The sequence below is a fragment of the Vulpes lagopus genome, chromosome X (genome assembly GCF_018345385.1).
Source record: "Vulpes lagopus strain Blue_001 chromosome X, ASM1834538v1, whole genome shotgun sequence".
NCBI classification, from domain to species: domain Eukaryota; kingdom Metazoa; phylum Chordata; class Mammalia; order Carnivora; family Canidae; genus Vulpes; species Vulpes lagopus.
The window spans coordinates 121,238,775-121,264,765 of NC_054848.1; the positions used below are offsets into that span (position 1 = coordinate 121,238,775).

At 64.6% G+C, this 25,991-nt stretch overlaps 1 protein-coding gene across 6 annotated transcripts; it reads right to left on the reverse strand.

Moving 5' to 3' along the window:
* Positions 1 to 468: 468 nt before the first annotated feature.
* Positions 469 to 24,984, reverse strand: L1CAM (L1 cell adhesion molecule). Of its 6 annotated transcripts, none has more exons than XM_041741395.1 (30): positions 24,876 to 24,971; positions 16,145 to 16,272; positions 14,437 to 14,627; positions 11,747 to 11,761; positions 11,132 to 11,237; positions 10,721 to 10,923; positions 9,643 to 9,765; positions 9,370 to 9,540; positions 9,012 to 9,123; positions 8,711 to 8,895; positions 8,434 to 8,565; positions 8,166 to 8,309; positions 7,549 to 7,660; positions 7,267 to 7,433; positions 7,006 to 7,162; positions 6,713 to 6,837; positions 6,495 to 6,605; positions 6,045 to 6,242; positions 5,782 to 5,852; positions 5,382 to 5,604; positions 4,809 to 4,924; positions 4,377 to 4,578; positions 4,164 to 4,286; positions 3,883 to 4,056; positions 3,686 to 3,805; positions 3,455 to 3,607; positions 2,806 to 2,940; positions 2,427 to 2,499; positions 2,311 to 2,322; positions 469 to 1,828 (listed from the first exon to the last, which is right to left on the reverse strand). In XM_041741395.1, the coding sequence occupies exons 3-30, from the start codon at positions 14,510 to 14,512 to the stop codon at positions 1,597 to 1,599; spliced, it is 3,771 nt and encodes a 1,256-aa protein (XP_041597329.1). In that variant the 5' UTR covers positions 14,513 to 14,627; positions 16,145 to 16,272; positions 24,876 to 24,971; the 3' UTR covers positions 469 to 1,596. The 6 variants fall into 6 exon arrangements, with proteins under 6 accessions (XP_041597329.1, XP_041597330.1, XP_041597324.1 ...); XM_041741396.1 differs by lacking the exon at positions 24,876 to 24,971 and adding an exon at positions 24,199 to 24,276; XM_041741390.1 differs by lacking the exon at positions 16,145 to 16,272 and having other exon boundaries at positions 24,199 to 24,984.
* Positions 24,985 to 25,991: the final 1,007 nt, after the last annotated feature.

Consider the following 25,991-nt stretch of genomic DNA (forward strand, 5'->3'; position numbering starts at 1 on the left):
ATGGTCATTCATTTAAAGTGTGTTTTAGGGGACGCCTGGGTGGCTCAGCGGTTGGGCCTCTGCCTTTGGCTCTAGGACTCTCAGGATCGAGTCTCACGACGGGCTCCCTGCATGGAGCCTGCTTCTCCCTCTGCCTGTGTCTCTGCCTCTCTCTCTGTGTCTCTCATGAATAAATAAATAAAATCATTAAGAAAATGTGTTTTACTGGCATAGGGGACAGGCACCCCAGGAAGGACGGCTCCACTGGGGAGGCGCTGAAGCGGGCAGCCAGGCACAGGTAGGCTCCGTCCTATTACACAGGGAAGAGAAGCTCCTGCGTCTGCCCCACGGTAGGGTGCGCCCACGGGTGACCCGGAGGCCAGGGTAGAGGCCATGAATGGGTCTTGGGCTGCCCTCCTTGGCTCCTGCACCCACCGGTAGGAGACCCGGCCCGGGAGATGGTGCTCAGTAAAACGACCACAGTTCCTCTTCATTCGCAGGTTTTTATTTGCCTGTCATAATTCTGATATTTATGTACATATATATATATTTCTTTTGTTTTTTTTTTTTTTGTTTTTGTTTTTTGTAAAGGGCTCATCAACAGACCAAGCAAAGGCAAACAGGGAGACCTTGGCTGCCAGGCAGGAGCGCAGCGGAGCTGGGAGACCAATCTTTCCTTCTTCCTTTTTCTTTTTTTTTTTTTCCGCGTCTGTTTTTATTTTTCCTAGGATGGGATCATCAAAGCTAATTGCTATAAAACCTAGAAACCACCTAGAGACTCAGACATCTGCCTACACACTAGCGGCATATGGGGAAAGGCAAGAGCACACACTTTCAAAGTCACGGTGTATTTACATTCCCGAGGTTGAGGGGCAGGGGGGCGAGGGAGGGCACTACTCGGGCCGGCGGGGGGGCGGCTGGAGGGTCCTGGGCTGCGGGCGGTGGCCGGGGCAGCGGGGAGATGTGCCTGCCCCCCACCCCCTGGCGGTGCCGGAGGCCACTTGGATGTTGTCTGGTGGGCACCGAAGGCAGCGTGTGTATGGAGCTCCTGGAAGCCGGCCGCGGGGCGGGGCGCAGGGGGGCAAGGTGCCGGCGACCGAGGCACCGGCAGGTGGGGACCCTGGGCTCTCCAGATGGCCTCCTTTGCAGCCGCGGCCAGCTCGCCCAGCTCCCGACCTGGCTGGAGCAGATGGTGGGGCGCCCAGTCCCATCCCCAGTCCCGGCCGGGCCGTCCGCGGAGCGGCCACCCCTACGTCCTCTCGGCCCAACCGCGGCTCAAAGGCTGACGAGGCGGCCCCCGAAGGCTCCTGTGTGGGCGATCGGCCCCCAAGCTGGAACAAAGCAGTGCGTGCCCAAGAAGGGGTGCAGCTGGGTTTTGGCAATAAAGTGGGGACCAGGGAGTCAGAAGGGGTTTGGAGGCAGCGAGTTCCTCTCCTCTGCCCCCAACTTCAAGCCTCCCCCAGGCCCAGGGCCGGAGGCCGGGGCCCGGGCCTGGTACAGAGAATGGACGGAGCCTCAGTCCCAAGGTGAGCGCAGGTGCTGGGCTTGGAGGTCTCGGCCTCGGACCCCCCGTAGCCTGGCCCTGGCCTTGGCCCTGCCTGGCCTTGCCTGGAGCCACTACTCTAGGGCCCCGGCAGGGTTGATGGGGGAGGCGGCCCCTGAGCTGTCGTTGCCGCCTGCCGCCTCCTTCTCCTTCTTGCCGCTGTACTGGCCGATGAAGGAGCCGTCCTCGTTGAACTGCACATCCACGCTGCCCCCATAGTCGGCCAGGCTGTCGTCACTGCCCAGGGGCTTGATGTCCCCATTGAGGGACGGCTGGCTGCTGCCAAAGGCCTTCTCCTCATTGTCACTGCAGGGGCAGAGGGCAGGAGGGAGTGGGAGGCTGCCCGGTGCAGCCCGGCGGGAGCTGGCGCGTGCTGGCTGGAGGGAGGAGGCTGGGGCCCGGGTTCCACCTGCCTTTCATTTGCTCTGAACGCACTGGGGAACCAGTTCCCCCCTTGACACCCACCCCAGGATCCCGGGGACCGTGAGGAAGCAAGTGGGCGCTCAGCCTGTAGGTGAGCCAGACAGGGGCCCTGGTCCAGCTGTCACCCCTTGCCCAGCCCGCGGAAGCGTGGAGCTGGGAAGGTGACAGGCAGGCCCAGAAATGGGGTGTCAGTGTGGGGACCAGGTGGAGCATGCTGGCTTCTCCCTGAAACAGGGCGCTGCCAGGCCAGAAGGCTGGGGGAGCCCCGAGCCCCAGCAAGCAGGGCCCAGTGGCACTCCCAGGCACCCGCAGGAGGGTCCCTGCCATCAGGCTCTGACAGGATCTTCCCACCACCCTGGTCTTACCTCTCCAGGGACCTGACAACACCCAGCAGCACAAAGAAGAAAGAGAGACAGGGTCAGACATAAAAGTGAGGGGGTGCGGGGCGGCCGGGCGGCACGTGCTCTCACCCCCAGCTCACCTGTACTCGCCGAAGGTCTCGTCCTTCATCGGCCGGGCCTCGGAGTCCACCTGGGTGTCCTCCTTATCCTTCACTGGAGACACAGAGGGCCCCGCTTTGTCTCTCACCCCGCCTGACTCCGGACACTGGGCCCCATCCCCAGCTTAGAGACACGGGGGAGGCGCCCCCTCTGTCCTCTGAGTGCCCTCCGCACCCGGGAAGCCTTCAAGGCGCAGCACTCACCCCGCACGGGCCTCGGTGCCACCTGCTGCTGCCTGGCTCAGAAGCCCCGTCGGGCCCCGCCCGCCCCCACACGCCCGCGCCACCCTGCCAGAGGCGGGGGGACCCAGGAGGGCTTGTAGCTCCACCTCCCTCGCCCAAGCCCCAGCCCAGGGGTTACCTGAGTATTTGCCCCCTTTGCTGCGCTTGATAAAGCAGAGGATGAGCAGGATGAGGAGCAAGAGGATGATGGCGCTGATGAAGCCGATGAACCAGCCCTCCGTGGCAAAGCCGGCGGGTGGGAGCCTCACGCGGCCTGCGGGAGGTCGGGGAGCAAGGCCCTGAGCGGGGGCCGGGGACACACGCGCTCTCAGGCCTCTGGCCCTGGGGACTGGCAGGGCGGGGAGGGCCAGCCCGCAGACAGCCGGGGCCGGGGGGTGGCCGCGATGACCTGGGGGTGAAGCAGGCTTGAAAGGGACACCTGGGGGGTCCCTGAGGGGCTCAGCATTTTGGCTCCACCTTCGGCCCAGGGCGTGATCCTGGGGACCCGGGATCGAGTCCCACATCGGGCTCCCTGCATGGGGCTTGCTTCTCCCTCTGCCTGGGTCTCTGCCTGCCTCTCTCTCTCATGAATAAAAAAATAAAATCTTAAAAAAAAATGAAAGTGACACCTGGGGGGACCCTCTGGGCGGGGGGGGGGGGCAGGACCTTTGGCGAAGATGACTACTCTGGAAGCAGTTAGAACGGAAGGATCCGATAGGGGCCACTTAGGGCCGGGCCTGCTCCGGCCTGGGCCCCGGCGCCCGCCCCCCTGCGCTGCCGAGCCTCACCGGTGCCGTTGGTCTTCACGGCCATCTTCAGCAGCACCCGCTCCTTGAGCAGGTGGATCTCATAGTCGGTGTCGGGCTGCAGGTCCCACTGCGTGTAGGAGCTCTGGTTGTAGCTGACGTACTGCGGCGGCAGGTGAGGGCCCATCTTCTCGTCTGCGGGGGCGCGGGCGGCAGGGGTAAGCAGGTCGGCCGTGCAGCGCCCCGCCCCCCCCGGGGCCCCTGCGAGCTCACCCCCCAGGGCTTTGAACCAGATCTGGAAGCCGAAGTTGCACTGGCCCTCCTTGGGGACCCAGGAGACCACGCTGTAGTTCTCGCCAGCCATGGCCGAGATGTTGCCAAAATCTGGGGTCCCTGGGGAGCGAGAAGAGGTTGTGGGACCCCGAGGCCGTGCGGGGCCGCCCCCCCCCGCCCCGGGCCCCGCGGCTCACCGGACAAGGCCATGGTGCCTCCCTCGCGCACGATGGCCTCCCCGGGGCCCTCCTTGGTGGTGGCCTGCAGCTGGAAGCGGTAGCGCAGGTGGGGGCTCAGATTGGTCAGGTTGTGTGTCCGCAGCTCGGGGTCCGGAAGGTCAAAGGACAGCTGCTCCTTGTCCCCGTCGTCCACTGCGAGGAGAGGCGGGGAGTGGGCCTTTGGGCTCTGCGCACCCGCCCAGCTCCCCTGCACCCGTCAGGCCAGCGGGGGCTCGAGTCGGGGCCCGCGACCCACGTACGGGGGTGGTAGGAGAGCACGTAGCCGGTGAGCACGCCGTTGTGGCTGAGCGGGGGCTGCCAGTGCAGCAGCAGGCTGGTATCCGACTGGCACTCCAGGTGCAGCGCCTCAGGGTGGCCCGGCACTGTGGGGCACAGACACGGGTGGGGGCCTTGCCCGGGCCTGCCCTGCGGTGGGGGAGGGCGGGCGCAGGGGCAGGGGGCCCACGGCTCACCTCCTTCCGGGGTGCTGAAGGTCATCTCGCTGGCGGGCCCCAGTCCTCGGCCATTGAAGGCCCGCAACTCCAGACGGTAGGAGCTGTAGGGCCTCAGGCCCCCCAGGACGGCGCTGGTGGTGTTGGCGGCCACCACCACGTGGCCTCTGTGGACATGCCTTTTGCTGTGCCTCCTCTGACTGCCCTCCCACCAGTACGTCACCTGTGGGGGGTGGGGGACAGGAGACTCCACAGGGGCGGAAGGCGTCCGGCACTGCACACCTCGGTGCGGGCCTCCCATTGCCCTCCGTGGGGACCCCTCCCTCACACCCCGAGGACTCCTGGGAGAGCAGTTCACAGGCGGCACAGGCCCACCCCAAATCCTGCTACTCCTGGCGGCCTCACACCTCACCCTGGGGATCCCCCACCACCACGCCTTGAACGCTTCCTTACGTTGTATCCTCGGAGGTGGCCCTTGACCTGGGCTGGGTCCACAGGCCACCACCGGACCAGCACGGCGCTCGAATTGAGGATCTTGATGCCTTCCATCTCAGGGCTTGCCTGCGGGTCTGGAAACAGCCGGTGACATGCACGTCGGTCTGCGGCAGCCGGAGGCCAGCCCACAACCCTCTCGCAGGAGGAAGATGGATGTGGATGCCGAGTGCGGGGCAGGCAGTTTGGTGAGCAGGGCATGTGCTTGGGGTCAGGGTCTCTCCTCGCAGACGGTTTATTGGTTGCAAGGGAGAAAGGATCTCGGCCAGGCGATCAAAATTAGTATGGGGTAGTGTTCCAGATGCAAGGAAAGGAAAGGAGCTGGACGACCAGACTTGAGGGGGATCCTGGGCTGGATCCCCACGGACGCGGTTGGCACATCGGCTGCCCGCTACATAACCACGGGGTGTCAACGCTAACCTCTGTACTTTCACGAGGGCACTTGGTTATAGAAGAAACTGTCCTGACTCCTGGGAAGTGCTCTACCAAGAGCCCCGGCGCGGAGGGAGGGCCGTGGGCCACCCCAATACTCACAATCTTCCCCAGAGTAGCCGATGGTGATCTGGGGCTCAGGGCCCTTGCCCTGGCTGTTGACGGCCTGGACTTTGATCTCATAAGGCACGAAGGTGGAGGTGTTGGACACGACCAGGAGGGGGTCGCTCACGATCTGTTCCTGCCAGGCACCCCGTGTCCCCTGAGGGCGCCATTGGACGCGGTACTGAACCTGGGGGGCATTCCAGTCCATCCACCTAAGCGGCTAGAGGGGGGTGGGCGGAAGAAGAACTGGTTGGCCAGGAGCACCCCCTCTCTGGCCCGCTCCCAAGCCCAGCCTCATGTCCTGTCATCCTCTGGTCCCCAGCACAGCTGCGGGGAGCAGCCAACGCCTGGATCCTGGCCTGATGTCCCGGGGCATGCTCGGCCCGGGGCCCCTCACCTTCCAAGTGATGACCATGTTGCTGGTCTCGTTCCCTTCCCCCTTCACGTCCACAGGGTTCTTCTCTGGGGCTGGAAAGTAATGTGTTAACACATCAAAGCTGTGGGCTCCTGCCGAGGCTGTGAAGGCCAAGGACGGAGGAAGGAATGGCCTGGAAGTCAAGGGCCAGCAGCTCTGGGGGAACCCTGCCTCCCAGCTCCCGCTGGGAGCCTAGAAGCAGAGGGGCTCAGTCATCTCTTCCCCTTGTGCCCCACGTGGCTCACCTGCCTCGGGTGTGACCACAGTCTCAGAGGCTGGGCTGGGCTCCCCGGGGCCGTATTTGTTGATGGCCGTCACTCTAAAGGTGTAGTGGACGTAGGGCGACAGCTTGAGGGTGGTGGAGGTCTGGTTCCCGGGCACCTTGCCCAAACTGTACCATTTCTCAGGCGCCATCTCCTTGTCTTCAAATTCAATGTCATACTCTGCCAAGAAGGGAACCGGCGATTGGGCGGGTGGCACGTGGGGGAGGGCTCGATGGGGGTATGAGTCCGGCTCTCCCCGCGGAAGGCATTCCCAGAGTCCCGCGAGGAACTGTGCGCCCCAAACACAGGCGCGTGCCCCAGTGAGGTGGCCAGTCCCGGGCCGTGGTCGTGGGAGGAGGGAGGCCCCAGGAGGAGGAAGGCTAGCAGGGGCGGCCGTAGGGAGGTGGGGGGCACCGTGCTCGGGCCTCTTACTCTCGATGGGGGCGTTGTGGTCCTCGGCGGGTCTCCAGGACAGGCGCACCTGGCTCTGCTTCAGCAGGTGGCGATCGGACAGCTCCAGATGAGGCACCGGCCCGGGGCTCCCTGAGGGTCACGGAGGGTGGGTTCCCCGGCCCACACGCTGGCTGAGCAACCCACTCCCCAGCTCAAGAGGGCCCCGTGCCCCCCATGCCACTGGTCCCGGGACTCACCCACCACCAGCAGCTCCGCCCTGCCCTCCACCATGTCCAGCTCGGTGCCGGCCACGCAGCTGTAGTTGCCCTGGTCACTGTAGTCCACGCTGTGGATGACCAGGCGCCCGTCCTCTATGAAGTACCTGCCGGGGGGGGCATGCTTGCCCGTTTGTTCTGCTGCCACCCCTCCCCTCCCCTCCCTCTCTTTCCAGACCGTCCCTGCTCAAAGCAGGGGTGCTCCCCCGTGGATGAGGCCAGGAGGCCTGGACATCCCACTTTCCCCACTCTGCCCCCTTCCACCAGGCCCGCACTTGTCACTGTCCCCAAACTCCTGGAGGTTTCGACCGTCCCCTCGCCAGGTGATGCTGTGCTGCAAGGAAGGGTCAAAGGAGGCCTGGCACGTGAAAGTCACTTTTGAGCCTTTTTTCTCGATTGCACTCTGTGGCCCCTGTGTGATCTGAGTGGCATCTGAGGACAATGATGGAAAGGGAGGGTCACTCCTGTGTCCTCCAGAGGCCTTAACCCTCCCTCCCGGAGGGGTTGCCGATCACATGGGGGGGGTATCACCTGACCTTTGACCTGCAGGTTAGCCACAATGGTCACGTTGTTCTGGTCGTTGGCAGCCTGGCAAAAGTAGTGGCCAGTGTCATTGGCCTGGAGGTCCCGGATGCCCAGGGTCCCGTTGGTGTAGGGGAAGAAGCGTTCATCCTGTAGCACGGTCTTCCCTTCCTTGTCGAGCCTAGTGTGGGCAGGGCAGGCCCGGCTCAGACCCCATCCGGCTGGTCGCCCCACGCCTCAGCTCCCCGGGAGGCCGGATGACTTGGAGGTGCCCCTTTCGGGGAGGGGTCACTCACCACTGGACACTGGGCACAGGAGCTCCAAAGGCCTTGCACATAAGATAGGCTGTGCTGCCCTCGACCGCCATGTACGTCTCGTTGTCAGGGGTCAGGATCTTGGCCGGAAGCTCTGGGGGAGAAGCAGTTACAGAGGACAGGGCAGGACTCAGGCCAGGCGCAGGGCTCAGGCCGGCCTCTCCCAGGCGCGCTCTGGGCATCCTCGGGTCCCCAAGAGCCCTGCCCATCTGGTTTCCCTCTGCCCTCTGACATGCTTCAGATACGCCTCCCACCCCAAGCACCCAGGTTTTCCCGATTACTTGATGCCCCAGTGACCGTCCACCTGTTCCTGAAGGCCCTCCTGGCCCATCTCCGGGAGAGGAGCCACCAGGCCGGCCTCGGCACATCCGGGCCATGTGGTGGCCAGAGCACTCTCTGAAGCCACCTTTTCATCTGTAAATGGTGTGCACCCCCCACCCCCCACCCCGCACTGCTGAGGACAGCGGGCGAGATTTGGGCGAAGGGCCGCGGTGCGGCGAGAGGCAGCCACGGTAGACAAAGCAGCCGCGGGCTGAGTCAGTCCGGTGGCCTCGCCGGGTGGGCTGCAGGACGGACAGACAGACAGATGGGTTACTCACGAACGACATAGATGTAGGCATTGGCCAGCAGGAGCCCGTGCCGGTTGCGGGCCTCGCACTGCGTCACCATCGTGTCGCTGGGCTGGACGTTGCTCAGGATCAGGGCCCCACGCTGGATCCGGTACTTCTGGTCCTTGGCCAGCTCTGCGGGGGCAGCGGGTGGCAGGGGGGGGGCAGGGCAGAGCAGTGAGGCACGCTGAGGCCCCTCCTCGCCGTGCCCCCCCCGGGGGCTCCCGTAGTCCCTGCCCCTGCCTGGGACCCCACTCACCCTCCACAGGAATCCCGTTGATCCTCCAGGTGACCTCGGGTTGGGGCCTCCCCTGCACTTGGCAGTCCAGGCGGGCAGTCTCTCCGGGGCCATACAGATGGCTCTGGGGCTTGTGCAGCCAGTAGGGGGCAGCTGCGGGGGCAGGAGCGCTGCCCTGAGCCAGCGCTCCCCCAGCCCCAGCCCCTGCGCCCACCCAGCCCCGGGACAGTGGGCGTCGCGGACGGCTGTCGCCCGAGGCCACTCTGGGAGCCCGTGCCACCCAGCGGAGGCAGCGTACCCTCCACCGTGACGTAGTAGGTGTGCCGGTCGCTGCCCAGCGAGTTCTCGGCCAGGCACCGGTACTCGCCGTCGTCCTCCTCTGCCACGTTCAGCAGCTGCAGGGTCTTGTTGTGGTTCTGGTAGGTGACTCGGTCCGCTGGCATGGGGCCACTGGGGCGCAGCCACTTGATGCTGGGTGTGGGGCTGCGGGGGGCCGACGTGGAGGAAGGCCAGGCGGGAGAGCACAAGGCTGCTCAGCTCGGTCCCGCGACACCGGCCCCAGGGTCTGCCCCCCCCCCACCCGGGGCACCCCGACTCACAAGCCCTCAGCGATGCACTCCAGGACCAGTGGCTGCCCCTGCAAGGCTACCAGGTGGCTGCTGGAGTTGGTGGGGAAGAGCAGGCGAGGCTTCCTGTCGATCATGCTGTTGGCTGCGGGGAGAAAGGGAGTGGGTGGCGTGGCCCACGCTCTCTCACGGTCGCTCTCTCTGGTCGAAGTTACCAAGCAGGGAACTCCCCTGTGAGGCCCTGGGGCCTGTGTCCCCTCCTCTGCTCAAGGGAGGGCGCCATCTGGCCTGGGAGGAAGACTGAGGTCATTTGATCTTTGGGGTGGATGGTGCCTGGGGGGGGGGGGGAGAGAGAGAAGGGGGGGGAGGTGCATGAGTCTTTGGGACTCACTGGCCTTGACCCGGAGGTCAATGGGTTCCTTCTGGATGATGGTCCGGGTGCCAGGAAAGTGGGCATGGCAGATGTAGTCTGAGTGGTTGTCCGAGGTGAGCACGTTGGCGAAGTAGAGATTGCCGTTCTGGCCCATTGTCACCCGCTCATCCTGTTTGATGTGCAAGATCTCTGTGGGGCGGGCAGGGGGCAAGGAGGCGAGGGTCAGGCCCCATCCGGGAAAGTCTACCCCCGACACCTCCGCCCCGTCGGCGGCCCCTGGCGGGCACCCACTGCTATTCATCCAGTAGATGCGCAGCGGCTCTGCGCTGGGTGGTGGGTGGCAAGGCAAAATGACCGACTCCCCTTCCTCCACCTCCACGGGCTTCACCGTCTCCTTCGGCCACTTGGGGGCACCTAGAAGGGACAGGGAAGCTGGCACTGGGTCCCAACTCTCCTCCGGGGCGGGGCGGGGCGGGGCCCGGGGAGAGGCGGAGGGAGAGCGGCTGAGGGAGTCCCCGCATCCGGAGGCAGACGCTCTGGGGGGGCCTTCTGGGCTCAAGGCTGAGGCCGGCTGCGTGCAGAGCAGAGGCTGGGCAGGGGACCAGATGGCTGCGAAGGGTTAACCCTTCACAATTCTCAGCTCCCACCCAGAGGCCTAGCATGGGCGGGGGTGGGGGGGAGGCTGTGGTGTGGTGATGGGGGAGGGGAGCCGGGGAAGGATGTGGGAGTCACAGACCCTTCCATCATCCTGACACGGAAACCATGGCAACAGTTCCCAAGGTAACCAGAGGGGTGGAGAGGAGAGAGGAGCATGCTCGGGAGGCAGAAAGCTCAGGGAGGATGGGATGCAGAGGGAAAACCCCAGGGAGAGCGCGGCGCAGATAAAGACAGAGCTGCAGAGCGGCGAGGAGGGAGAAGGGGGCCAGGCTGGAGGTGGAGACGGGGCAGCAGGGAGGAGGGAGAGCGGAGGAAAGAGGCCACGGAGTGATGGGGGAGGTGGACATGACCGGAGACGGGGAGGAGACGGGACTGCAGAGGCGCAGAGGGGATGGGAGGCCAAGCCCAGGCAGTGACTCAGACAGACACAGGGAGGGACGAGGCAGGCCCCGAGGCCAAGACGGGGCAAAGGCCAGAGGAAGAAGCGGCGACAGAAGGGGAGCTAGAGGTGACCAAGAAGACAGTGGAGAAAGGGACAAAGCGCGGGAGGGGGCCACCGCTGGGGAGCAAAGGAGGAAGGTGGCTGGGCTGGCAGGGCACCCAGTCTCCTCCCCACACTCAGCCACCAGCTGGGGGTGCAGGGCTCCCTGAGACCTGTCGGGGACCCTCTCATGTGCCCCGGGCCCTCCCAGGCCCCTGCAGCGCCTCGCACCCTCGGCCATGAGCTGGATCTCATGGGACATGGCCGTGCCCAGCTTATTGCTGGCAAAGCAGCGGTAGGTGCCCTGGAACCTCTGGGCAAAGTTGCTGTTGTTGCCCGTGATGGTGAAGGAGCCAGAATGTGGCGCCTGGTGCACGGTCACACCCAGTTCTTCCTTGGGTTTGAAGTGGACGCCATCCCGAGTCCAGCGGAACCTGCGGGCAGAAAAGGGCTCAGAGGCCCAAGGCGCTGGACCCCAGGACGGGGCTGGAACAGGCCAGGGCAAGGACCAAGGGTGATGAGCGAGAGAGCGCGGGGCTGGGGGACGCCTGGGCGCAGAAGTTGGTGGCCCGGGGGGGCATGAGCACTTAGACGCCGAGCTCAGCAGCCAATGCCAGGGCTCGGAAGGTGAAGGTCACTCACTGTACTTCCGGTTTGCCACTGGCCTCACACTTGAGGCTGATGTCATCTGTGGGGAAGACGACCAGGCGCCGTGGGGACTGTTCCGTGATGACAGGTGGCTCCATCACTGGGGACAGGATAGGCAGACACGTGGTAAGGATGGTGTCTGGCTGGCTTCACGGCCGCGACCCCTGTCCCACCGCGAGGGAAGCAGGGCTTGAAACCCCTAGAGGCCCCGAGGCTAAGGGGGGGTGTGTGTGCGAAGAACCAGGCTGGGCCTCGAACGGAGGGAGAGATGGGGACACGGTGCACAGGTAGAGAGAGACGCAACAGGGAGAACCAGGAGCAAGAAGTACAAGGAGAGACACCTGAGAGAGAGACGAAGCCAGAGACAGAAAGCGGGGAGTCACAGGGAGAGAGGGGAGCAGAGGACAGGAGAGGGAGCAAGAAAACCCCGGCCAGGGCGGAGACAGAGCAAAGATGGCCCACGGGTCAGGGAGCCCGGACAGGGAGCCAAGAGCCAGAAACGACGGGCGACCCGCACCGGGCACAGGGCTCATGGGGAGAGGGGGCCCGCTGCACCCCTCTTTCCCTGGCCTTCTGCGAAGCACTCCCACCCACCCGGCCCCAACTTACCGCGGTATCCTTCATCTAAGAAGTCCAGGCAGCAAGGGAGAGAGCGGAGAGAAATGCTGACACTAGGCCCCAGGGGGCCTGAGCTCCCCGCAGGCCCCCTGCGGACAGGGAGGGAGGGATCCCCCAACGTGGGGGCTCCATGCCAGGCTGGAGCTGTGGCGGGCGGAGGCCCAGAGGACCTCCGCCCAGAGGACGGGCCGCAGCCTGATGGCTGGTCTCCGGGTGGGTAATGCCCACAGGGAGCCAAGACTGGAGACACCTGTGCCTCTTATGAGGCTGCCCTTTGGACCGGCCCTTGAATCCCCCCCACACCCCACCCTGCAAGGCCTTTGGAACTGACCCCGCTTCCACCTAGGGTGCCTGGGGGGGGCAGGCAGCCCAGCAGCAGGGCACCCTCCCCTGCTGCAGCCCACTTCCCTCCTAATCCAATTAGCACAGCTCAGTGTTTTCAATTACCCAGGCCCAGCCCTCCGAGCCGGCTGCCCCTCCCCCCGAAGCCTCCCAAAGGCCCGGCTGCCTCCGACTTTCCGTCGCCCGCAGGGCTGACGCCAGCCCCCTTTCTCCCCTTCCTTCCTCCCCGCCTACCTGCCACCGAGCTCCCCGGAACGGAGGCCAGAGCTGCTGCCTCCCTGCCCCAGGACTCGGCCGGGGCCGGGGCGGCTGTGAGGACGGGAGAGGAGGCGGGGAGGCACTAGTGCGCTTTGTCTCTGCAGAGCGACCTCCACTAAGGGCCCCCAGGAGAGAGGAGGCGGCTTCCTGGGGACACTGCAGCGGGAGCCCTGAGCTGGGGAGGGGCCAGTACAGGCAGCCCAAGAGCAAGAGATAGTGACTGGGATGGGGAACGGGATGGGGGAAATCGCCTGGGTGGAGGAAGCAGGAAAAGAGACAAAGGGGCCTGGAGGGGCAGGGAGGGAGACAGCTCTAGCTGGAGGACAGATTCCAACAGGGAGGCACCAGGCCACCCATCATATTGCACTGGGGTCAGTCAAAAGCGCCGGCCAGTGCCCAGGGCAGCCTCCTTCTCTCTCCTCACTCCTCCCTTTCTCCAAATCCTCCCTGCCCTGTACACGCAGACACACCGGGCCAGATGGCCCAGCCTGCGGCGAGGTAGCAGGGCAGGCCAGACTGGTGCCCAGGGTCAGGCCTGAAAAGCAACCAAGAGGAGACAAAGGGGAAGGAGGACGAGTACATGTGTGTGACTGTGCAAAAGTGGGACTCCAGGCAGACAAGTGAATGCTCCTGGGTGTACTGCATGCGGTATGTTTGCCTCCCAGCGTGTTTGTACACGGGTGTGTCTTGCCACAGTACATCTGAAGGCTATGTGCGCGCGTGCTTGCATTCAGTATTGCACACCTGCCTCCGTCTGTGTGGATGGCTCTGCTCTTTTGTGTGTAAACCCCTCGCCTGTGTGTGACTCTGTGTGTGTGTGTGTGTGTGTGTGCTGCCTATGCATCCTCTGAGGGTCTCTGCTCCTTCTGTACATCTGTGCCTGGTTGGATACAGGTGGCTTCTCTGTGTCTACCCACACGTGCATCTGCGTGCATCTGTAATGGGAGTCTGCATAGGCATGACTTCGTGGATCTCCATGTGCGTATGGAAGGGGACATCCCCACTCTTTGTCCTGTCGCTCCCTCTCCACCTCCTCCACACCCTCGGTTGCCTTCCCCCAAAGCCAGGCACCTTCCAAGCCCATCTCCCTCGGCCCCTGTCCCATTCCTGGCACAGACAGAGACAGTCCTCCCCACTGCCAGCCCCCAGCTCATCTCTCGGTGACATTGGCCTGCTCCAGGTCCAGACTCAAGAGACAAAGGTGGCAAGGTGAGGGAGAAAGGACTCAAACTACTAAGGAGCAGGCACAGGATAAACATCATCACAGTAACACACACCCCACACGCAAACGGGTACTCACACGTGACCCCAAGTCACATGCAGCTACTAGGATGATCAAATGCTAACAGTGAAATACCTGCAGACCTTCACACACCTGACCAGTAAGTACAATAAGTAACAGTTATAGCGACTCACAAACTTACGCATATAGGAAATCGAAGTCACACTCAAGAAAATCCATATTTAGTCAATCACAACCACCCACGTCCACACACACAAAATACACAGTCTGTGTGACTCACAAGCACACGCAAACACTCATGTTTTCTCACAAGCCTCCAGCCATACTCCGCAACCTCCACACACTTACCCACTTACACACTCCACAAATGAAGGGTTCCAGCAGTCCCACCCTTCGGCCCCACCGAATCCTAAGGATCCAGAAAGTGGCTGGGCCTTTGTACGGGGAGTTTTGTCCCATCTCCCTTCACAGACAGGGCTACCGAAGGCCCGAGACGGGATTACCCGCGTCAGGAGGGCGAAACTTGAACGCAGGCCTCTTCACAAGCCAGCGGGGACCCGGGGCGCCCCCCACCTCCCGCCGCCCCCACGCGGCGCCAGGTGGGGGAGGGCGGGCCCGGGCGCGCCGAGCCCGCTGTCCGTGGTCCTGAAACCGCCCGTCCCCTGTCCGTGGTGCTGACGCGCCGCGCGCCCGCCGCCCCCCTCTCCGGGGGCCCGGGGACCATGCGCCCAGTCCGTGCCCAGGACAGTGGGAGCCAGCAGAGGCGAGGAGGCAGATGATAACGAGGAGGCCAGCGCGGCGGCGAAGGGAGGTGTGAAGGCTCCCTCGAGCTACTCACATTCGTCGGGGATCTGGATGAGCAGGCAGGGGCTGCAGAGAAGGAGAGGCCACAAGTACCGCAGCGACACGGCCATCTTCCCGGGGGCGCCGGCGGCTCGGCACGGCACAGCCGGCCGGGCTCGGCTCAGGCTCCGGCCGGAGAGAAGGGGGCCGGTGGGCGGCTTGGGGCGGGAACCGGGGGTGGGGGCGCTGGAAGAGGGAAGAGGGAAAGGAAAGGTGGGGGAGGAGAGAGGAGAGAACGGACGACTTTAGTGACTAACATCTGGGCGAGCCCGGGCTCCTGGCCCCGCCCCCCGCCCCGCCCCCAGCTGGCCGGTTCCCCCACCTCTCCCTCCCCCGCACTTTGGAGGGAGAAACCTAGAAGAGTCTTAGCGCTGGCTAGGCCTCCAGGTGCTCTTCCATTCCCTTTCTCCTGTCTGTGCCTTCCGCAACAGCTGCCTCTCCAGCATCAACTTGTTGCCCCAATCAGCTCCCCTGGGCATGCCACAGGCCACTCTGCATGAGTGTGGATGTGGATGGGCACGTAGCCAAATACGCACATGTGTATTTATGCAGCTGTGTGTGTGTGTGCAGGAGCACATTTGTGTATGTCTTCTCCGAGAGGTAGTGCACTCACAAGTGGGTATGTGGGAGAATCAATGCATGCGTCTAGATAGCTGTGTGTGCACACAGGAGCATGTGTGTCTTCTCATGTGTGGGGGGATGAACCCTCACATTTGCCATCTCTGTGTGTGCACACAAGCGCGGTTGCACATGTAAGTAGAGAACTCTTCTCGGTCCCGTTGCTCTGGGTTTCAGAGCCAACTGATCTCTGGGTGCTGTTCAGGGCTAAAAAGCTGGTGGGGGGCAGTGGGATCTTGGGAAGTGGGGACAAGGAAGGGAAGAAAGGAGCCCAGGAAGGTGGCATTTCACAGAGCAGTTTGAGGAAATGAAAGAAGGGGGAAGGAAGCCTGAGGTCAAGAACTGGCAGGACAAAGAGAAGTAGGAAAACACCTCTCAGGGGCAGCCCAGGTGGCTCGAGAGGTTTAGCACCGCCTTTAGCCCAGGGCGTGATCCTGGAGACCCGGGATCAAGTCCCACATCAGGCTCCTTGCATGGAGCCTGCTTCTCCCTCTGCCTGTGTCTCTGCCTCTCTCTCTCTGTCTCTCTCATGAATAAATCAATAAAATCTTTTTAAAAAAGCACCTCTCAAAAAAAAAAAAAACAGGAAAGCACCTCTCTGTCCCTCAGGCCCCTGGGGGGCAAGAAAAGTGACTGTGGCTTCTCTCCTTCCAGAAGCTGCAAGCCAGGGTCAGGGCAGGGATCAGGGGAGCTCTGGGTCAGTGTTTCTGTAACCTCCCAAGTGTCTGGCAGGCCCAGGTCTTTTTCTGAGTTTTCAGGACTCAGCTGCAAGATATGTCCACCCAAGCCCAAGGACACTGCCACACCCACATCCACCTGTATGCAAGAAGCCCCAAAGACTGGAGGCCCAGGGAAGGGGGATTTCTCTGCTAACTACTAGAAGAGGAAACACACTCCCAAGCACACAGCTGACTCTGACTCCAAACAGGAAGTGGTGTGAGAAAGAGATAAACAGAGAAAGTGCAAGAGGGTTGTAAAAGTAGGTTGCTGGTCTCTGGTCTGTCAAGAGAGCTTGAGGCTGGAGCTGGGGTCCGGATGCCCTCCCCAAGACCGTATTGGACAGCTTCATTGTGCCCAGCAAATACCTTAAGAAGCGGGTAGGCAGGCCTGGAATGCCATGCTAAGGCATCTAGACTTGGTCAGGAGGCAACCAGGAGCCATGAATTGGTCTTGTGTAAGGTGACCCAATAAGGGTGGTGATTCAACAGACTGCCTAGGGAGTAGGTAGGGAAGATGGATGGTGGTGAAGAGCAGTCAGCTTGGAGCTTTCCCACATCCAGAGCTGGAGGGCCAGGGGGAGAAGCGCCAGGATAGGCCAACATGGATGGGCTGAAGGCCAAGAGAATGACTTGGGAGGGCAGGGAGTGGTGAACACATGGCCAATTCCCAACTTGCAAGAACTGAGCTGGGGCCCAGAAGGGTGGAGCAACAGCAGACCTGTTCTGCCCCCACCTTCCCCCCACAAAGCCAGTACAAGCAGGGTGGGCCCCAGGCAGCCTTGGCCTCCACTTCAAGGCCTGTAGGAAACAGTAGGAGACTCAGATCAGAGGGCAGGCGATCAAACAACAACCTTGGGAGCTCTGAGCACTCTAGTCTGAGGAGGGGGAGGGGAGAGAAACCAGGGAAGGGAAGCTCAAAGAAGGGCCTTCCTGCTTGGAGGAGACCTGAGTGTTCCCTTCGCAGGAATGACGATCACTGTGGCTCCTCTTTGTCCTCAAAATCCAGGCTCCCAGAATGGGGCTCGGCATACATACTGTGGGTGCATATGCAGGATCAATACAATACTTCCGAGCCCCTGGTCCCCATGCTCCGCCCTGTCCCAACGCGCCACAGTCTCCTGGCATTTGCCATCCCGCTTGCCACTGGCCCAGGCACGCAGACAGGCGGGAGCCAGAAGGTTGAGGCCCCTGACAGCTGGGAGGGGGTTGCCTCCTCCACTCCCACTGCTGCTGGATCTCTGATCTCTCATCATTCCTCAGGCAATTACGGAGCAAGCAGCTCAGGTTGTCAGCTCAGCAGGCCCCCCAACCCCCATCAGCACCTCCAGGGGCACGGAGGCAAAGAGAGTGTTCCACAAGCTGGTGTACAGATGGAGCCAAGGCCGTGTCTGCGAGGGGTGGGGCCGGGCTGGGGAAGACTGAAGGGTGACAGACAGGGTGAGAAAGAGGCAGGAGGGAGCAGGAGAGGCTGAGAAGTGGGGCTGGGGGAGGGAGGACAGGGAATGGGAGACAAAGGATGCTGGACCACCACCACAGTAGCCAAGATGGAGAAATCCAGCAACAGAGACTGGCCCTGGGGAAGGGGTGGGGGGGGGGAGAAAAGGGGGTACAAAGGGTGAGAGACGGCTGCAGAGAGCCCAGATGGGAAATGGTCCAAAGACCAAGAAGGGTGAGTGGTGTGTGTGCGCATGTGCATGGGGCCGAGTGCTGCCTCCCTGGGCATCCCTGTGCCTTGGGGGGTGTGCCAGGCAAGGGACAGAGGACGAGGAGGGAGATGGGCCTGAGAATGGGGGCTTCATGGGCTTGCAGCTCAGGCTGGACGAACAGACAAATGGCAGAGATGCTGCTGAGCCAGGGCCACAGAGACAAAGCCCACGACAACAGAGCAGCAGGTCCCTGGCCACTTGTGGCACTGGGGCTAGGAGACGGTCGTGGGCAAGATGAGTGAGTCCCAGAGGAGGCGGGGACCCCCGCAGTAGGGAGGGAGAAGCACTCAGAGGATCCCAGTGGGGTCCTTCCAAGATTTCTGCCAGGGCAGAGTGCCCGCGCAGGCCCAACGGCGACTGTCTGCGTGCACGCCTGCACCCTGGGCAGGGGGGACGCACAAAGGCAGGCTGCTCAGGAGGGGGTCCAGCCGGGAACCCCTCCCCAGGGCCCCCCTGCGCAGGCAGGAAGAAAGGGTGTGGCAGGCACCCAGGCAGACTGGGGTCCACTGGAGCCCGTGGAGCTCCGGACTCCACGGGAGCTCCGCCCCTTGCCACACCCTGGCTGGATCCTGGCCATCGGTCGGGTCCCCTGGGGAGTCCTCTCCTCGGGCCTCCTGTCCTCTCTGACTGTCCCGTCCTCTCTGCCCCTTCCATCTGATAAAAATGCACCTGCTCCAGGGACACGTGGCGAGAGGGCCCTCCAGCCCAGGGTCTGCTGAGAAGGGCAGTGTCCCCAGGCCGCGAGGCCCGAGCAGGGGCAGGGCTGGGGGCTCAGGGTGCCAGGTGCATGAGATGCTCCGAGAGCGCGCACCGGGTCCGCGCGGCCTGGGCCTGGGGAACGGCTGCGTGCAGGGACGGGATGGTCCCCGCGCCGGCTCCTGAGCAGGGCTGCGGGGGGCCTGGGAGCCTGTGGGCGTGTGCGAGAGGGCGTGGGTGTCACCTGCACCCCGTACACCGTGTTCCTTTAAGGCTCCTCCTCGCCCTCCCCCCCAGGCTGTGGCTGGCGGGTTTCCATGGAGATGGAGCCCAACTCCCTCCACTGGCAGCCAGAGGAAAGCCTGCCTGCCTGCCGCAGCCTAATGGCTTATTTAGATGATACATAAAGGAGGCTGCTGAGTGGGCGCCCCCACGCGTACCTGGGGGCCTGGGAGTCTTAAAGGATTGCCACCTTGTCCTTGTGGTCCCCCCTGCCTCGCCCCTCCCCAAGGCGCTCCCCAGAGTGAGCCCTCAGCCCCCTCAAGGCTGCAGTCTCCAAGGCAACAGCAGCTCACCTGTAATGGACCATTCTCCTTAAAGGATGAGGAAGGGGTGGGACAGAGGTTAACCCTTCAAGGGAGAGCAGGGAAGAGAGACAGTCTCCAGTGGGGGGGGAGCTCAGGGCCGCGGCCGGACAGGTTTCCTCCACCCCCTCACGCGTGTCTCAGTCAGGTGCCCTATTTTATTAAATAAATTCGCGGATACCACTTACCACACACCAGGGACTCTTCTACGCACTTTTACATACGTCACGCAATGAATCCTTCGAATCCCCCCGGGGAAGGAGGTGCTATCCTGATCCCAATTTTACAGATGACAAAACTGAGGCTCAGAGAAAGGTCATGGTCGCCAGGGCTGAGCTTCGAGAGAGGGTGGAGGTTCCCAGAGCCACCAAACACCACTGGCGGGGGCGGGCGGGGGGTCAGCTCACCTCTCAGGCACTGGGCATCCCAACATGTGTACCTGCTTGTGTTCCCGGGGGGGCCTGGACGAGGATGGCCTCCGAGCCTCCAAGCCGTCCTGCCCCCTAGGGAAGGGCTTATTTGCTAGGCAGATGGCAGGCAAATGCGGGGGGCAGGGAGGGAAATCTTGGGAGGAGGCCACGTGGAAGTAGGATGTGACCCATATCACGCCTCAGCACAGAGCAGAAACCATCCCATGGCTAGGCCCTGGGATTTACACGACCCCCCCCCCTCCGAGGACGCCATCCAAGAGAAGGCACATTCCTTTCCCTGTTAGGCCTGGGGACAGCCGTGCAGAAGGGGAAACTGAGGCCCAGTGGAGCAGGGGCCAAGACTCCAGCCTCCCAGACCCCGAGAATGCCAGGGCTACAGCCAAGTTTCCCATGCGCAGTTGGGGAAACTGATGCCTGCGGCCTAAAAGCTGCCCCCCCTTGCCCCCCCCCAGCCTTCCCTTCAGCTCTGACAAGCGGGCTAAGAACGAGACCAGAATAGCCCCACACACACCTAAGAAGTGAACCTGCCACTAGAGGGGGCTTTGGGGGCCCTGCTAGGGGCCCGGCGTACGTGCCACTGCTGTGGGCTGGCAGGGCCGGCCTGTGGAACCCGAGGGACGAGAAGGCAGCAGAGCGGGCAGCGGTGCAGGGAAGGTGCCAGGCAAAGAAGGGAGGCAAGGAGCCCCAGGCTGCTGCTCAGATCTGCCAGTCCTGGGACACCTGGCCCAAGGAGCGGGGAGGAGGCGGGGAGGGGGTGCCTAAAAATGGCTCAGAGACTGCCAGGCCCCTCCAGCCCCTCAGGGCTCCCGCTCCCAAAGGGCTAAAGAGCAGAGGGGGCACAGGAAGCCTGGGGTGGACAATGAAGCCTCTGTTGTCTCCAGGGCCTCAGCATTCCTAAGGCATGAACGCAGGAGGCCGGGGGAGGGGTCAGAGGGCGCCCCCCCTCCACAACGGGAAGCCCCATATCATGTGTGTCGTGCGTCGAGGCATGCCAGCCTCTGCTGCCACCGCCATCCGCCCCGCCCCTTCCCAGCACAAACCCATGGGGCATCTGAGGGGACCCATTCGGGCCCAGAAGGACGCGTGTGCCCATGCTCCCTCACGAACACACACAGATGCGCACGTGCAACCAGATATACGATCCCCACACATGCAAAGAAGACTACTGGAAGCTACGCACACACCCGGGCCCAACACCACCCCCATGCAAACGTCCAGCCTGGCTGCCCCCTCCCAATCGGCCCGGCTCCAAATGCTCTGGACTGGCGAGCTGAGGGAGGGGCTCCTGGGACACATCTTCTCCCGTCCAGCTCCTCGGGCAGAGTGACATCAAGATGGACAGGCTCACAAGGCACCCTTGACTGAACACACAAAGCCCAGGCCGCTGTCCCCTCCTGCTCCACCCAATCCAAGGCTGACAAAGCCATCCCTGGCGGGTTTAGGGCCAGAGGTTGGCATGGGCTGGTGAGAGGCGGGACAGCGGCTGGGTGCTCCCTCCGAGGTTTCCTGACCTGGGGAGAACATGAAGGGGCCCGGGCAAGCTCCTGAGGCCCGGCGTGCTGGGGCATTGGACAAAGAAAAGCTTCCAGAAAGGCCAGGGGTCTAGACCCTTCCCCTGCAGAGGGACCCCCCCCCAACACACCACAGCCTTCAGGAGCCACAAAGATCCTGTTGATATGTGGGGGGAAGGCAGACTGGCCTTGCTAACTGCCTGTCCCCCAGTCCTCTGGCCGGTGGCCAGCAGGCGCCTCCTGCCCACCGTCCAGGTCAGATGAGGCCCCTACAGGCGGTCTGAGCCCAACCCAAAGGCCTGGAGCCCACTGGAGGAGTGCTGGGGACTGCAGCGCTGTCTCCCTGGGGCCGAGGCTCAGAGCTGGGGCCAAGCTCAGGGTGACTGCAAGTGGGGCAGGGGAGGAGCAGAGAGAGGAGATAGACAAAAGGGGGAAGCGAAGAGACTGAGACAGAGCCCAGGGCACCAGCGGGGAGGGGTGGGGCAGGCAGAGGCAGGGGGAGGGGAGGAGGGAAGTAGTGCACTCCCCTCCGAGAAACTCAACTGAGCGGGAGAAAGGCGACACCTTGGTGGGGGGAGCGCATTAGAGCTGGGTGGCTGGCCCGGAGAGAGCAGTGGGGGGCAGGGGAAGCAGAAGGGAAGCGTTCAGGATGGGCCGGGTCGGGTGGGAGCAAGCCCGAGGGTGAAAGACTGGAGGGCAGGGCCTGCTGAAGGCCCATCCCGGTGGGGGCCCCACCCAGGGACCCAAAGCTCGAGGGAGGAGCAGGCAGGGAAAGGCAGCCGCCTGCTTGGGACCCTAAAGGGAAGGATCAGACCCCCTGCGTGCCCCATTGTCTGAATCACAGGCTGGGGCGGGGCCCCTGGGACTGCACTCGGCTTGTCATCTCCCCACCTCACACCTGCAGAGGGGAGCCTGCAGAGCAGGGTGGCTGGCCGAGATGCCCGTCTCGGCCCACCTCTGCACAGGACCCCCGTCTCTACTCTATTCTCCCCTACCGCCTCCCCGCCAAGCCCAGGACAACCCTACAAACCCATCCCCCTCGCCCCAGAACTGTTTAATCTTTTGCTCAAGAAGGGGGTCCAGGAAAAGCTTCCGTCACCTTTGCCCTGGCTCTCCTGGCGGCTGGCCTGGCACGGTGGGCCACGACTGGCATGGCCTGGCTGGGCCCCTCGGCGAGGCCACGCAGCCCTCGCTGGCCGCAAGAGTGCCCCGAGACGTTCTTACAGCTGCGGCCATTTAGAGTGGCACAGAGGCTGCCTCGGAAGGAACCCTGGAGATGGACGAGTCCGCGCCCTCCTGTGCAGCCAAGAGGGCTGAGACCAAGCAGGGAAGGGACCGGGGCCCCAAGTCACTGGGCTGGGGAATGGCAGGTATGGCACGTGGGTCGCCTCGTCCATGCTCCCCAGCCGGTTCTGCCCAAGTGCGTGCCACGGAAGCCACCCTCCACGGCCGCAGGACGAGGCCACTGGGAGAGGAGCCCACGCCCCACCCGCCGGAGGAGACCTCGGACCGGGCCCTCCATCACTCCTTGCCTCCCTCTTCCCTTCAGAGTCACAAAGGAAAAAAGAAAACCAATTCATTCCCTCTGAGGACAAAGACGGTGTCGGCGTGGTCTGTGCCCGGCTTTCCCATCGGTAGCACGGAGCCCGGCCCAAGTGGGCGCTTGGCAGTGAGCAGCTGCCCAGCCGAGGGCCGCCCGCTCCGCCCGGAGCTCCTGGGCAGGGAGGGGCTCATCGGTGTGCAGAAAGGGGAGCCGGCCGCCTCGGGGCGCTGTGCACCCACTCGGGGCTCTGCAGGGGGGGCTGGAGGCTGGGCACTGGGGGAGGAGCCTCTGGGGAGCGGGCGGTAGCAAACCGGGGAGACTGAGGCTGGCGTGTGCTGAGCGGCGATCAGATCGCCAGCAATCCTTAATTTCTTTTGTTCTTTTCCGTATATTTGAAGGGTACCACGCAGACACAGGTATGATGGGAAAGGGGGAGACCAGAATGCAGCAAAGAGAAAGGACGAGGAGCCGGAGGACCTTCCGGGTCTCAGCCCTGACCCCAACTTGCCTTGTGGCCACAGCTAGCCGAGAGCCCCTGAAGGCTGGGGAGCCCATGGGTGCATGTGTGGGTGCTGCACGGGTGCGGTGCCAGGAGGGAGGCTGGGCCAGACTGAGTGCCACCACCTGCAGCAAGGAGCTGGTCAGGAGTGAGAGGCCCCAGACAGGGCTGTGCCCCAGTCGCCCCATAAGAGACAAGAAAGATGATGCTGGGCAGCCGTTCATGAGAAGAAAGGCTGACTGGCTTATTCACTGTCAGGGCCACGTGAGTCAGCAGAGATGACACTGGGCTGCCCAGAAGCCCCTGCCCGTTGTTGGGTGGAGTTAACTGGAAGCGGGGCACCTACTTGGAGGGGGTGTCAGGCCTCCAACTCCTTGGGGCTGGCAGATGGCCCCGGGGCTGCCTCCTAAGACCGGCAGGGATGAGCGGGGCTCCAGATCCCTGTAGGGGGCAGCAGGTTGTACTAGGTGCTCTGTGCAACCCTTGCCAACCAAGAGATCCCAAAAGTCTGCCCTGAGGAGGGGGAAAGCTGAATTACAGGCCCCTCCCGGCGGGAATGCACGGAGACCGGCTCGGGGACCCGCTCGGGGAAGGAGCGCAGCGGGCAGGGACAGCGCCCTGGGCAGCTCGCCTCCCGCAGCCTGGCCCGGAGCCACTGAGACCCTCCCTGCCTCGCCTCCACCGACCCACCTTCTGCACCCCTGTGCACTGCCGCACACCCACGGGCGCCCAGGCTGACCTCACGCAGCGCACCCTTTCTTGGCCACGAGAGCCTTTCAGGAATTAAGGCTCCAGACACACCCTGCGCCTCCGCAGGGGACCCCGGTCCCGGAGCAGGCGTGCGGGGGAGCCCCGGGGAGTCCGGGGCCGGGGTTTGGAACGGAGGAGGAGGAGAACAAAGCCCCCCTTCCCCCTCCACCCTGCCTTGGGGCGGAGGGTCGGGCAGCGCCCAGCCCCGTCCCCACCCCTCCCCCACGGCAGGGGCGGCCCGGGCCACCCCCACGACGCCGGCGGCAGGATCCTCAGCCCAACGGAGCCCCGGACTGGGGAAGAGGGGCAGCCACGCCCAGGGCCACACCCCACGGCGGCCGACGGGGGGTCACCGGTCCCCACCGCGCTCCCTTCCTCACCCCCGCGCACACCCGCAGGGACGTGCCAACTTCAGCCCCCACCTGCCCGCACAGGCCCTGCCTGGCTCCCCGCGTGGCGTCCCTCTCCCGGTCGGCCTTCTGGGCGTCGCCCAGGTACCCCTCACCTGTCGGGCTCCGGCCCCCGGTCTCCTTCCCCCGCCCGGCTCCCGTCCGCGGGGCCCGGAGCCCGGTGCCCGGCCTGGGTGGGGCTCCGGCCACCCCGCCCGCAAGTGTGGGCAGCCACCCCGGGCAGGGCCGAGCGCGGGGCCGGGGGCGTCGCAGCCGCAGCCGGGGCGCGAGGGCAGGCCTGGCCCGCTTACCTGCGCTGCGGCTGCCGCTCGGGCCGCCCGCCCAGCCTCCGCGCACGCCGGCCTCGGACCCGCTGCCCGAGCGCGTCTGCGATGCCGATGCTGCGGCGGCAGCGGCGGCGGGGCGGGGCGGGCGTGCGCGCCGGGGAGGGGGAGGGGAGCGCAGGGGAGGCGGGGGAGGAGGGAGTGAGATCACCTCCCCCGCCGCCCGCCCCGCCCCGCCGCGCCCTCGCCCCTCGTCCCCGCGGACCCCGGCTGCGGACCCCGGCTGCTGAGCCGCGCGCGGCCCGGGACTCGCCTGTGGCCCCCCGCGGGAGCTCGGTGCGACCCCCGCCGCCAGGTCCCCCCGGACCTGCGCCCGCGGCCCCGGAGTCCCCGGCCTGGCAGCGTCCGCGCCGCAGTCTTGGCTCCGGGCAGCAATCACGGGCCTGGGGTGCCCCCGGGGCGCGGGGCTGGGCGGTGGGGAGACATCCCCCGGGCCTCCCCCGGGCCTCCCCCGGCCCTCGAGGGCGGTGGCGAGCGGTGGGCGACTCCACGCAACGCAGTCCCCGGCCGCGCCCTGGTCGCGGGGTGTTTGCGCGCCCCCTCACCCAGGGACAAGATTCCCGAGTCCCCGGGGTGTCTCCCCGAATCCCTCCCATCCTGGCCACCCGGTCCGGTAGGGCGCGCGGGCCTCGAGTTCAGCCCACCCTAACGACGCTCCGGGGGCGCAGGGAGCCCGGAGCCAGGGGCGGGGAGGTCCCGGGAAGGGAGCCCCTCGAGCTGCCACTCTCCATTCCTAGATCCCCCTCCAGCTCCCTGCCAGCTTCCCCGGGCCGCGTTTTCTTTCTTTGTCGCGGGGGTTGGCCCCATCTCGACCTTTCCCGGAGGCCCCACTGCCCCCGGCAGCCTGGCACTGGGAGCCTGGAAGGAGCTCCTCCCCAGAGCGCCCCCCAAGCCCCCGCCCCTCCCCCACCCCCACCCCGGCCGTGACCTCCGTCGGGAGGCGGAGGGCGCAGCTATTCCGGACTGAGCCGAGCCGGCCGCAGGGCAAGGAAGGCCTAGGGCCCAGATGGCAGATTGCAGCCCTGGTGGCCACGGTATTTTTATGAGCATGCCTGTTGCCCAGTGAAGCATTCCGGGGCCTTCCACTCAGCCTCTGAGACCCTCCGAGCCCGCAGGAGGCCCAGGTGGGAGGGCCCCGGGCATCCTGGCCTGGACTTCCCTCCCGCTGGCCCAGGCGCCAGCTTCCCTTTCCCCTGGAAGGGGACCCTCAGTGGGGTCTGCAGGCGAAGCTCCGAGGGGCCTTTAGGAGCCTCGCTGAGGGGTACAGGCTCCTGAGGATGGAGGGCTGGGGAGCAGGACAAGCCAAGGGAGCCCAGCCCCGCCCCCAGGGCTGCCAGTGCCTCCCCCACCCCCACCCCCTTTGGTTCCAGTACACCCCGCGTGGGAGTGCTGGCAGCGTGCCTGTGCCCGGGGCGCAGCCCTTTCAGGAGCAGGGCAGACGCTGGGGCGCCGGAGGCCAGTGGGGATCGCACTGAGGGCCCCCCTGGGCGCGGTAGGGGAGCCTCTTCCACGGGCCCTGGGCTGCTAGCTGCTCCCCGCCTGCTCTGATCCCACCTCTGAGAGGCCTAGCCTCTCTCCTCTCTGGCCTCCTCTGCCTCCGCTCACCCCACAGAGATCCCGGCCTCCCCCTCCTCCCCCGACCCCACAGCTCCTTTACTCCTTTCGGGAATCCAGGGTGGGATGGGAGGCTGATGGCTGGGACGGCAATGACAGGAGGGAGGAAACGCGGAGCCCTGAGCTCGCACCCCCTAAAGGCATAT